Here is a 13,761-nt window from a genome sequence, read left to right on the forward strand (position 1 = left end):
TCCTTACTTTTATTGTAACAACCTTACCAGTTCATATGGATGCAGTGGAGCCAGCCACCCCAGCATCGCAGGCCCAGAAATCTCCAAACTCTGAGTGGCTGGTCAGGACCTCTGCCGCAGAGAAAGCCACCGACTCAGCTGCAGCTACGTTTTTTAAAATGCCACAAGAAAAGAGCCCTGGATACAGCTAGAGAGCAGCATTTCCCCCCCAGGAGCCGACTGGGTGTGTTGAAACCAATGTTAGACTTCATATTCTGTGGTCTCGCGTATCTTAGTTGGCGTTCCCAGTCCTCTCACCACCAGGACCGACTCCTCCTCAGACAAAGCTGTGGACTTTCTCTTAGAAAATCATGTTCTGGAAATCTGTTTTTTTTTTTTTAAAAATCGTAAAGTATTGGGGTAGCAATTTTTTTAAAAAAAATCATCCTGTGTTCTATTTGTTACATTGCTATTGCTGTCCCAACAGCTACCCACAGCTCCGTTTAACAGAGCTGTTGCTTTTTTGCAGGTATGTCTTTTTCCTTGAAAAACTAGTAACTGCTTTTGCCTATTTTTTGTAGAGCTTTTAATATCATTTGAGGAAATCCCAAATTTGTAGCCAGTTCCAGACAGATTTAAACACTGAGTTAAGACCTGTGTGTGGAATTGTTTGCAGGAGGTGGGGCCTGCCTTTGAGCCTGGTCTTGATTCACTCAGAGTGCCAATAAGATAAATCTGCCGCGTTCTCAATTTGGAGCCTCGGAAGAGACACCAGCAGCACCGGCCTTGGGAACTTCTTCCATTTTTCTAGATGGCCTCATGGGATCGCCAGCAGCTGCACTGTACTTTGCGTCATCTGCAAAGTTCGTATTCTGCCAAAAGAGGACATCTACATCTGGGTAGATGGCGTAATGCAGAAGACGGTGTAGGCGCACAGCAAACTTAACATAGTGGGCTGTGTCTGCATACTTCCTGCCGCGGTGTGAGCCTTAGGTACTCACTGGGACTCTTATTGTTCGTATTATAGGTCAGCAACTACAGCAGAAGTTCATACTCTATTAGAATAATAGCTTCTTGGGGCCATACTTTGGGGAGGGAAAATGTCTTTTTGACATGCCTTTATACTTGGCATGTCTGTGACGGCTCAGCTGCCTGTAGAGTTATAGATACAGCCAAGCCTGAAGTGGGATGCTACTTTGTCAAAATGGGGAATAAGTGACTGCCTAGAGCTGCTGGAGGAAAGCCACGCTTTCTAAAAATCATCAAGAGTGTCCGCCATTCAGGGGCCTGGTGGACAGAGGGCTTTTTTTGGTATGTATTGAGCGCTTTTGCTCTGAAGTACACAGAAGCTGTTCTCTGAGTGCCCACTGCTCGGTTGGTGTTCCAGAGGAACTCCCACTCCTGCGGCTGCTTATCTTCTGTGTGTAAGTAGGTGCCTGTAGGACAGAGCCAGCTTTGCCCAAAGCCCAGTTATCCCTTTTTCTCGCACAGAATGTCGTGGTGGGCTGCTCTGTTGTGTTCCCTTTAAAAGTTGCCATCCTCCTCAGTGAGCTGCAGAATTTCCTGGTCAGTGGGGTGGGTGTGAATCTAGTTGGGAAGGGGGACTTGCCACCAAGTTTATAGAGCTCTTTGTACAGGACTGAGAACATGTCAGTTGTCCCGAACAAGGAATGTGGTGGAGGGAGGACCAGATGGGGGTTACGGGGTGAGGAGTGGTGCTGAAGCCAGCCTGCATCCGTGGGAGCCACCCTGATCTCATGTCGCAGTGAGCGCACTTCCCTTCCCTGTGGGCTGCACCCAGCGTATAGAGGATAGGATGTCTGTTGAATATAGAATGGCACTACTGAGTTGTTTTAGTGATGAAGGCAGGTTTTGTTGTCCTGTGTGCGTTCTTACCTAGTCCCCATGGTGTCCTGAGGTACACGTTTCTAACATAATTTGTTGGATTTAAGAGAGAAACCCATGGACATAATTTTTTTGCATAAAGCTCCGTGGCTCATGCAGAGATTGGTCCTGTGTTCGTGGCTTGTTAAGACCTCTGCAGTTCAGGTAGCATCTTATCTTCAAGACATGTTGCCTAATAATTCTCCTTTCTACCTGTGATGAAAAATAGTTTATGTATTCAACTTTGCTTATGTTTTAAACATCTCTGTGATGTAAAGGTAGGTGACTGCTGCCATTTTACAGAGACAAGAACAGTCACAGAGTTTAGTGACTTGCCCAGAATCACATAATCAAGCCCAGACTAAAATCCCAGCCTTCCACTTTCTCTGCCCTGGGTTGTAATCTTGTTTTTCTTTGAGAGACCCGAGTCACTCAGACCCATATTTTTGAAACGGTATGCCATGAATATTTATCATCTTTCTTGGGCATGCTTTTCTACATATTTTGAATACTTTCAACAGGGATCATCCCAAAACGCCCTATCTTCCTGTAATAAGTGGGGAAGAAAATTAAGTACCTAAGAGAATAGCTGTTAAGCACACAGTTACTTTCCACGCCGGGTTGTAAGTGGTGCGTCTTGTTTTAAGCTGCTGCATGAGCTTGTGTACAGAATTATTAACCAACTTACTCTGCTGGAGGAATAACCTTAGAATTGAGTGTATTTTGAATCCTAAATTTTAAATTTCCTTTTTATATGGCAAAGTATATAATGTCATAAATTAAAAATCTGTTGCCTTTCAACAGAACACATAATTTCAAAATCAGGTTCTATAGTCTGTTGAGAAAACTCTAATAGTAAGACTTCCTTTGAGGATAATCATTGAGCTCACTGTTTGATCTGTGCAAAAATAATAACTGAAGCTGAGTTCCACAGTTCTCACTCATTTCAGGGTTCTGATTTTTCCCAGCTGGCTGCACAGTCTTCCTGGCTGAATCCTAATCTTGTGTATTTTCCACCGTGTGCAGAAGTCAAGACATTATCTACTTGCATACGGATCATTCATGAAAGTTAGTTTTGCTTACAAGCTTAAGGGAATTTGAGATTATTTTTCAGATGCAGTATTTTAAAGGGAACACTTCATTTGCATCAAAACTCTTGTGTTGCTTCTTGTTAAGAACTGTTCAGCATGGGAAGTCAGTAGCTCTTTCCATAGTGCCACGTTTGGGAGACAGAGAGTATGATCTTTACTGAGTGATATGTGCTTGATAAATAGGACACATTTAGTCTTGAATTCTTTAGAAATCAAATGTAATTGAAAATTCCGTAAAACATTGTTTCTCTGGGCTTTGAAACAGGCTGCAAACAAGGCCATTTGGGCCACAAAGTGACCAGAAGCTGAATTAGTTTCTTAATCTCTGATGTTTATGGCATCCTTTGCTAAGTCAAGCTCAGTGCCTAGGCCAGGTACTTAAACTATTTATGAATCCCAAATAGATGAATTTGATCTGTCTTTGCATTTTGGAATCAGAAACACAATCTAGACCACAGCATGGCAAATGCTGAGGCTGCAAAGTAAAGGAGCAGAGTTCTCCCAGAAGTCACTTTAGAGTTGAACAAATTGTAGAGTGTCATGAGGAAGGAGGGAGGCCACTGTCATTGCTGATGTGATGGCTTCTCCGCTTTGGCTCCAGGCGAAGGCTCTGGTGATGCGTGATTCATTTCAAGTCTTCGCTTTATTTTGGGTTCATTGCCATGGTTCAGAGCCATGCACTTTTTGTTTCCTGGGGAGAAGGCTATGTAAAAGAGTCTCAGCATTAGATGCCGTATTCAGTGTTCTGTATGTCTGGCGAACTTTATCTGAGTTGAGATGAGAACAGAGTGGCTTTTTCTAGCAGCTGTGGGTGCAGTCTAGTTTGGGGCATGGCTTACACGATGTGTCATGGTTTGTGGGTTGGTGGGAAGGATGGTGGAAACAATCTGCTCCTTTTTGTTTTTTGGGTTTTTTTGGTGAGGAAGATTGGCCCTGAGCTAACATTTGTTGTCAATCTCCCTGTTTTTGCTTGAGGAAGATTGTCGCTGAGCTAACATCTGTGCCAGTCTTCCTCTGTTTCGTATGTGGGATGCCAGCACAGCATGGCTTGATGAGTGGTGTGCAGCTCTGCACCCAGGATCCAAACTGGCAAACCCCAGGCTGCCGAAGTGGAGCATGAAAACTTAACCACTAGGCCACCGGGCTGGCCCCGGTAGAAACAGTCTGCTCCTGCCATCAGCTGCTTCCTTTGTTAATGCTTGAGCTGCCCATTTTACCTGTCAGTACTGCCTTATTTCCCACTCCTGTCGTGACAGTCAGTGGAGTCATTGATGATGACAGCAGTCAGGATGGGTTCCTACACATGGGTACAGAGGGAAAAGGTGAGGAAATCCGTGGGTTCTGCTGTTAGCTACTAGTAAACACGAGTGGCCCAAAGATGCTTTCACCCACAATAAGACCACAAAACTGATGAACATCAAGTGCCTGGAAACAGCAACATGAAAAAGAAACAAAGCAAGCGAATAATGTTACTGAGGAGTACACATTATAAGGTTTTTAACAAGCCCAGCAAAACAAACTTATGGCCAAAAGGAGAAATTTTCCTGCCACGGCAAATAGACATAATCAGCACTTGGTAAAACTGCCAAATTTGGAGAATAAAAAACCTTCCCACCCAGTATTGAAGAATGGGGCAGATCCTGAAGATGTTCTCCACGGAAAGCAGTCTTGGCAAGGTCGACAAGTGGGAAGAGAAGGGGAGATGCTTAGAGCGGGGGTGCTAGGGTCCCCACCAACAGCATCAGTACGCTCTTGTCCCGCCAGCAGCTCTGAGGGTGGGGCCTGGTCGCCTCTTACAAGCCCTCCAGGGGACTCTGGTGCACGCTGACGTTTGAGAACTGCAGGCTTTGCCACTGTTAAAAAGAAGTGTTTTAATGTACTGTTATCCCCCTGTGCTCTGAGGTGCTCTTATATTTCCCTCCGTAAGTGTACAGATATTTCGTATATGGTTCTTTGCAGAAACTGTTAATGTCTTTATCTCCCATACTTTTTCCCTCAAGCTCTTGAAAGATACCCTGGAAATATTGAGGAAGAATGATGTGGAGAAAAATGTCATTGTGGCCATATTTAGATGGAAACAACCTTTTAAAAGTGGATTAAAATATAACAATGAATTTTTAGTCTGTGAGTGATAGTCATTTTTCACAATTGGCAGTAAAACATTTGTGTGAGATACTGCCATCCGTGCTTTTATGGTATTTGTTCATTGCCTCCTCTTTTCATGGGAAAATGTCATGTATCTTCCAGCATCATAATGATGAAGCCTTTATAATATGGCTCACAAAAATGAAAAAGATAATTGGAAGAAAAAACCACCCTGAGTACATAGCTGTTATGTAATAAATACCTGTTGAGTCATTGCTAATCTTTTGCCAGGACTTAATCTCAGTACTTCAGAGCCTGTAAAAATCAATTTTCAGTGATCGCACTTAATGACACCCTGTTGTCTTTGTTTTACATTTCAGCTAGTAATTCTGCAGGGTTGGGGACCAGTAGCAACAGCATGTTACATTTTTTTGTTGTCTGACTCATAGATTCAGCATTTCAGAATATGGCACTCTAATCATAAACTTTGAAATGAAATCATGACCATTTTTTCTTTAGATTTTATTTCTATGAGTTGGGCTGGGCCCTAACTTTTTGCTAAAGCCTGCGAACCCAGGTTCTCTCTGGGAATATGTGTGGCTAAGGAGGAGTTCTCTAATACCGTTCCTCAGATGCTCCTGTTGTTTTGTGCCCAGGTCTTAATTTATAAATGTGACCCACGACGTTAAACAGGAAAAGTTTCATGTTATTCACAGTTCCCCTACAAACAAGAGGCACAGCTTGCCATGCAGGGCCACAGGACGAACACCAGATTTGGGTCAGGAGGCAGCAGACAGGAGCAAGCAATAGGTTAGGCCAGAGCCTTTATTGAGGTTTCCTCTGGAAAGGCAAGGCAGGGCAGGGTAAACATTTTAGGACTGGCTGGTGTGAATAATTCCAGGGCCTTTGGGCTGCACCGTGGTCTCAGGTTGCCTGGTCCCTGGCCCTGGGATGATCGCTTTCTGGGCGTAGCGGCCAGATGGAGGAGGTGTGGCTCCATCATACCTCGTGAGTGCGCACATCACAAGCGTGCTGCTGCCTGAGTCCTTTGCTATTGCTAAGAATTGGCTAGCCTAGGAGAGGCAGTCTCTCCGCAGCCAGAAAGGTTTTTGAAGATGTCAAAACATCGTAATAGGAAATAAAAAACGTGGTTAACACACGTGTAGGCTGTTTAGCTCTCATTTCAATTTTTGCAGTATTTTAAAACATATACTTTTTCTTTTCCATCTTGAAAACCAGGTAAAAATACCTCTGGCCAAAAATGTTAGCGTTACTAGATATTAGCAAGGTGTGAGAATATAAAAGATTTTTAAGATGTGAATTATGAAAATTAATGTTCTCTTTCTCTAGAAGTGAGTTCTGACCCTTGCAGATCGCTCATTCAAATGTTTTTAATTGAAAAAGGAAAGAAAATAGAGAACTGACGAACAGCCTTGGTAGCTTCGACTTAAATAAACCCGTTTCACCTTATGTAGATTCTGCATCTCGCTCCTCCCCGTGGGCCGTGGATTTCTTCACGAAGAGCTGTCGTCACCGTGCGAACTTCTGCCACCCCAAAATCGTGGCAACAGTTTGAATTGCTCTAAATATTTATCTCACTCATCCTCCCACCTGTGGTCAGCAGCTGCTGCAAACTGGCCGTTTTCAACCCTCTCTGCCCCGCCTTCTCTCAACCTCAGCAGCCTGCCACACCCCTCCCCCAGCAGATTACAGAGCCTTGGTGGGGAGCCTGCATTTAGACACCTTCACACACACCCTTCCTCGCCTCTTCCTACAAGTGCCTGTCCTGGCCAGCAGGGATCCCTTCTCCTCTGCTCTGGGTCCTCTCCCCTGACCAGACACTGAATCTAGCTGCTGCTTCTCACTCCTGGCGTGAACAACTTTGCATTTAAACACATTCAAAGACTCCCTCTTCAAAGAACAACACCCTTCCTCAATTCTTTGAGCCCCATCACTACCACTAAGTGCACTTCCTCTCCCGCGCTTCCTGCCCGGAAATCTTCAGTACACAGAGCAGTGGCTTCTCACCCTGGCCGCGCACTGGGATCGCCTGGGGAGGTTTCAAAAACTCCCAAACCACAGACTAATTACATCAGCTTGGGGTGGTGGGACAGCTTTTGTCTTTTTAAAGCAATAGGCAGCCAGGGCTGAGAACCACCACATGAAAACCTGGCCCCTTGCCACCGGTAAAATTGTTCTTGCTGGGTTCACCAGAGACTTCTAGTTGCCAAAATTTACTCCTTAGGTTGATCTTTATGACTTGATACTGTATAACTACTTCCTTTTTGGAATTCTGCCTTTTCTGACCCTGCTGTTCCCTGGTTTTTCTCCTACTTTTTTTTTTCCCCCCCCGATGGGGAAGATTGGCTCTGCGCTAACATCTGTTGCCAGTTTTCCTCTTTTCACTTGAGGAAGATTGTTGCTGAGTTAACATCTGTGCCAGTCTTCCTCTATTTTGTCTGTGGGACACCGCCACAGTCTGGCTTGATGAGTGATGTGTAGGTCTGTGCCTGGGATCCAAACCTGCAAACCCCAGGCCACCAAAGTGGAGCATGCAAATTAACTAGTACACTACCCTTTCTCCAGCCCCTTTCTCCTACTTCTTTGCTCTTTCTCAGTCTCCACAGCTGGGTGGGCAGATTGGTTGGTAGGTCAGTCTAACACAGACTGAATGTCTGTCTCTGCCCTTCCCTCTGTTACTTCACTTAACACCTGTGTGCTAATGAGTTCCTTTGCCATCTGCCTTAGTGCACTGACTCGAACGAAGCACAGACTTAGAGTGAAGCATTTACATTCATTAATAATCGTGGTAAACTTCCAGGAAAGCATACTGAAGGTCTCTCTCCTTCCCTCGCTTCTCTTTGAGGTAGGAAGGATTGCTAATCAGGCTCGTCAGATTCTGAGATGGGTCCCCCTGTTTCCTAGTGGGTGGAGTAGCTGTTCATGGGAAGTCAGGCTTGAGCTGTGGTCCACCGTCCCTTCCTCCCTTCCAGGGTCTTCACTGGCAAGGAGGCCTGGGCCCTGCTACGTCCGAGGAGGCTACCCCCATCTAGTGTTCTCTTCCGGTTTTTACTTGCTGCTGCTGGTAAGATTTTAGTTTGGGTTTAGGAGGTGAGACAGACCCATTTCCTCAGCACTTTTTGACCTTGGTACTGTGTTAGATCTTACTTTATCAGAGAGCTGTTTATTGGGGTTTTAGGCACCAGCCCTACTAGTCATTAAGCGAAACTTGCTTTCCCGCTTCGCCACCATCGCTGCATGCTGCCTCTGGAACTGGATGTAGGGGTTCCACCCTCGCCAGGAGGGACCCTGTGTGTTCATGGCTGCTTTGCATCCTAGTTTCTGATTCAAAATCTGGAGTGGGTGGATCTGATTAGTAATGACGTGCAGCTGGAACACCAGCTGCGGGAAGCGAGAGTGAGGTTATCTGGAATGTTTGGCTTCTGTTGGGGATGGATGAATTCCTCAAACAGAGGGGGACAGTTCAGAGGCTGCACAGCCGGCTGGAATAACAAAGGTCCGCTAGAGTCATTGCCCTGTTCACTGTTTCAGCAGACAGTTATCCAGTGTTCACTAAGCCCGTCTTCCTCGGAGACCCCTTAGGGAAGAGGGTGGCTGCCCCAAAGCAGGGTGTTCCTAGGTTAGTTAGGTGTACTCTGCTTGAAACCAGTAGAACCCTTTCTAGAGCTAGTAATAATAGTGACTCTTTATGGAGTGATTATTATATGGCATTTGTCAACAGCATCTCACTTAGCCCTCAACAGCTCTAAGGTAGGTACTTTTCTCTCTGTTTTAAAGCAATGAAATATGCGTACAGTTATAGATTAACTTGCTCAAAGTCACAGAGCTCATTAGTGGATTCAAACTCCAAGCCAGGATTCAAGCTCCAAGTCTGTTTGACGCTAGAGTTTCCTTTCTCAGCCAATACCCTATGCTGCCTCTTTTCAGAATATAAGTGAACTATTGGTGGGCATGTATATCTGAAATAAACTACGTGCCACTGGGCCCAGGGCTAGGTGTCTGCCGACACCCTCTTACCCCATTTAACTGTTGCTCCTGGTGGGCTGTTTCTCTATCAAAGCAGTGGTGATTGGGTTCCCCTCTACTCTGTGCCTACATCATTGAATGGAGATAAGCAATTTCTGTGGCATCCTCTTATAACGACCTCTTCTTGTTTTTGGAAGTGACTAGAGCAAAAGTCAATAAAAGCTTCCAAACCTGTGGGAATGAAAACGTACTGTTCTTTGTGTGCCAAAGTAAAACTGATGTCTAAGCCAGGAGGACATGGCTTTGAGTTGTTAATGGTAGTGATGGACTATGCTGAACATCTTGCTAAGCATCTCATAGAACTAGCAAAATAGCTGTCTTAACAGTCTTGGCCTTTATAAATGTCCCTTCATTCAGGAGCTTTGTATAGAACACATTTTATGCCAAGCGCTATGCTAGGAGCTGACTATACAAAGAGGAAAGGTGTTCTTGCTGTCATGAGGTTCTTGGTCTTATGAGAAAGAGACAAGAAAAGCGAATACTACATGTAGAGTGATAAATTTTGCAATAAGGATGTCAGGGTCTTTTGACAGCAAGGAGGAGGGCACTCTCGTTCAAACTGGGCGGAGGGAGGATTCAATAAATACCGAGCCAAGTCCTGAAGGATGAACAGGAGTTAAGTAAAGACGAGAGGATGCAGCCACGCAAGGCTAACGAGTATGGTCTGTTGAGGGCACCCCAAGTATTTTGGTAGGGCTGGCGTCTAAAGCATATAGAAGAGCAGGCACAGGTAAGCGGGAGATGGAAAGGGAAGGGCCCTGTGTACACTGGCTTGCTTGTTGATTTGGAGAGCTGTCACAGGGTTCCTCTGCTGTGCAGTCATGGAAGCCCTATTGCAGTTGGTCCATTGTGCAAACAAAGCTGGAACCGAGATGTGAACAGGTTTGCATCTACTTGATCCCCTTCCTGGGAAATATAACCAGGTCCACTGACTTGTAGGAGCTACTGCCATGGTTGGAAGTAGGTTCAACTGAATTGGAAAGAGCAGTTTATGCCATGGCTGACTGATTCCCTTACGTGTTCTATCGTGATGCCAGTCTGAAGTTATTCCCCTTGAACCATCTTCTCTTGATAGAATTTAATGCACAATGTGGTAGTCCTAATGCCTAGGAGTGTTCTTCAGTAATGAAGTTACCATCAACGACCAGTTGGGCATTTTGTGCTTTATTTCTCAGTAGCAACCGCAAATTTATGTTGATCCATTCACATCTTTTAGATCGGGGACCTTTGCGATTTCTAGGCTGCAGAAAGTGTCCATAGGATAAAACCAGTGCAGCTGGCCTGCACCAAGCTCCGATCCCATGATCTTGGTCTCATTAATACCATGCTGTAAGTAAATAAAGTTAGCTAAACCCTTTGAAACTGTAAAACAAAACCCATTCAGTGTTCTTGGCCAACAGTGGTGACTTACGGCCTTTTTTTCTAGTGTCTCACATTAGTGTGACTCTCTCTTCACATTCTCTAGGGCTCTTGAGTCAAAAGCATTTTTTAAAAAATATTTTATTTTGAAATAATTTTAGACTTACAGGAAAGTTGCAAAAATAGTACAGAGAGTTGCCATATGCCGTTTTCTCAGCTTCTGATGTTAACAGCTTACATAGCCATTGTATAATTATCAAAACCTGGAAATTAACATTGATACAATCCTATTAACTAAACTATATACTTTATTTGAATTTCACCAGTTTTCCTGAAATGTCTTTTTTCTGATTAAGGATTCAATCAAGGATCCCTGTGTACTTGGGTCTGTTTCTGGGCTCTCTATTCTATTCACTCTTCTGTCGACTTGCACACAGTTTTACTTATAGAAACTTGAGTACATGTTAATGTCTGGTAGAGCTGGTCACCTCTCTTATTTTTCTTTTTTACTGTTTTCCTGGCTATTCTTACATGTTTGTTTTTCCATATAAACTTTAGTCTCAACTCGTCTAACTCCATAAAAAAGTGTGTTGATATTTCTATTGAGATCGTATTGCATTTAACTATCTGAAGGAGACCTGACATCTTTACCATGTTGAGGCGTCGTATCCAAGAACAAGGATGTATTCCACTTGTTCATGTCTGTTTTTGTGCCTTTTGAGGACTGCTTAAAAATTGTCCTTGTATAAGTTTTACGTATTTCTTAAGTTCATCCCTAAATGTTTAGTCTTTGTTGCTAGTAAATGGGGTTTTCTCTGCCATTATGTCTTCTACTTGGCTATTGGTCTTACAAATGGAGGCTATGGATTTTTGTATGCTAATTTTATATCTGGCTTCCTTACCGAATTCTCTTACTTTTTGGGTTAGTTTTATCGTGGATCCTGGAGGGTCAAAAAATATCTTTCTAAATGCACAGAGCAGTGGCAAGAAATGGAAGAATCGATAGAGGTCAGAAGTGACATGAAAGCTCGACCCTTAGGAGGCACGTAAGACGAAAGCTGCCTTTTACCCTGAAGGGATCTGCTGAGACCTGGTGCCCTCGCGCCTCGCGCCTCGCGCCTCTGTTGTGAGCCTAGGATGGGAGCAGGAGGTGAACCAGGGGCTGCGCAAGGCAGGGAGTTTAATCTGAGATCTCCCACAAGCAAGGACCACCAGTGCCACACTTACAGTGTAAGGGCAAAGACTGAGAAACCTGCCAAGCAGAAAGGACAGCGAGAAGATGTGCCTTTCTTGACCTTGGCCCTGCCTGGGTGGGGAAGATTTTTTTTTAACCTAAAAATGTTTGATAAGTTGTGCCTTATAGAGGTTTAGGGCCCAAATTTATACTACTTGTGTGGTCAAACGTACTGCAAGTGGGAATTTAATTTACAGTGGACCAGATCAGTGGCAACCCCAGTGACTAGCAGAAGCAAACACAGGTTCTCTCTGGAGGAATGATCTTCAGTGTAGGTGTTAGAGAGCTCCCACAGATGAGTCGGAGTATGGGCAGCTCCCAGTTCAACCCACAAATCAAAGAAGGAAATAAGAAACCATGAGTGAGAGTCTTCAGAAGCAACATACAGGAAAATCAGACTCACACTTTAGATACTATACCTATTAGCACAGAATAGACACTAAATGTTTTAAATGTATTTCAAGAAATAAAAGAGAGGCTTCAAAACACCAGGCAACAAAAGCATATGATTTTGAAAGGGGCTGATAAGAGTTAAAGTGTCCTACTTCCTTTTGATGTTCAAGAGGGGGGTAGAGGGTCTTGTTAACTTGGAACTTTAGGTAAGTAGACATGTTAAAATATTTGGAGTAACTGCTAAAAGAATAAATATAGAGAATATAGCATTTAAACTAATATGGGGGAAAATGAATGATAAAAAGAAAACCAACTGGAAAGGTGAGAAAAATAAAAAGCATAATAACATGGTAAAAGAATTCATATATAACAGTAAATACATCCAAAAAGTGTAAATGAACTGAACTCTCCAGTTGAAAGACGAAGTGTGTAATACTGGATTTTTAAAATCCTGCTATATGCTATTTATAAGAGATACATCTTAAAGTTACAGGAAGATTGAAAGTAAAAGGATGGAAAAAATGTAAGAGGCAGATATCAGAGGAAATAAAGATAATGTCTATGAAATAGTAATTATTGGTTCAATATATGATATGATAAATGGTTCAGTTTGCCAGGGAGAGATACTAATGCTCAGCTAAGCTTGATAATATAGCCTCAATATACCTAAGCAAAAATTGACAGAACTAAGTTTAAAATAGCCTCCTTTGATAATTGATGTGACAAGTGGACAGAAATTATTATGAATATAGAATATTTAAACAGCACAATAAACTTGGCATAGTGGACATGAATAGAACATCACACCCAACAATTTGAAGAATTACACATTATTTTCAATCACAGAGTGAACATTTACAAACATTGACTGTTAGGCCGTAAAGCAAACCTCAGTAAATCCCAAAGATTAGAGTTACACAGATCACACTTCCTAATCACAGTGAAATTAAAGAAGTCAGTAACAAAAAAATGAACTTTCTAATGCATGTGGAAATCTAATGCATGTGGATTTAATAACATCTAAACCAATGAATCAGTGAAAATATCCTAATGGATATTAGAAAACACTTATAACTGAATTATATCAAAATCCTATGCATTAACACTCTTTAGATGCAGCTAAAGGGATAGTTAGAAGAAAATTTATGGTCTGAAACGTTTGCATTACAGAAGAAGAGAGGACTGATAATTTATGAGCTAAGCATTCTACATACACACATAGTAAAAGAAGAGGATTATTCTTCCAGAGAAGAATAACCCAGAGAAGGCAAAAGTGATAAAATAATGGTGGTGAGATCAGAATTAGATCTGAAATGGAAAGTAAACATATAATTGAGAAGTCAGCAAAGCCCAAAATTAAGACAACCAGAATAGAAACATCTCTAACATCATTATTTAAGAGAAAACAGAGAAGGCCAAAAACAGTAGGAATAAAAAAGTGTATATAGTTATAGATACAGCAGAGATTTAAAAGTTAATAAGGTAATACTTTGAAGATACTATGAATACTTTGAACACTCTGTAGAACTTTAGCCAATAAATTTGAAAGCTTAGACAAAATGGAAACATTTCTAGAATGATATAATTTACTAAAACTCAATCAGGAGAAATAGAAGGCTTGGCAAATAAACATAAACAAATCTAGGCAGTAGTTGAAAATCTGGACAGTGTATTCTTTGTAGCAAGATT

General features: G+C 42.8%; 1 protein-coding gene across 5 annotated transcripts in view; it reads left to right on the forward strand.

The window, feature by feature from the left end:
* Positions 1–5,133, forward strand: part of GPATCH2L (G-patch domain containing 2 like) — a 58,485-nt gene extending 53,352 nt beyond the window's left edge. For all 5 annotated transcript variants that reach the window (XM_044774076.2, XM_044774079.2, XM_044774072.2 and 2 more), the window contains one exon: positions 31–5,133. In XM_044774076.2, coding sequence (XP_044630011.1) covers positions 31–191 — 161 coding nt within the window. In that variant the 3' untranslated portion in view covers positions 192–5,133. The remainder of the gene's footprint in view (positions 1–30) is intronic.
* The last annotated feature ends 8,628 nt before the right edge of the window (positions 5,134–13,761 follow it).

Source organism: Equus asinus, chromosome 7 (assembly GCF_041296235.1).
Source record: "Equus asinus isolate D_3611 breed Donkey chromosome 7, EquAss-T2T_v2, whole genome shotgun sequence".
Lineage (NCBI taxonomy): Eukaryota > Metazoa > Chordata > Mammalia > Perissodactyla > Equidae > Equus > Equus asinus.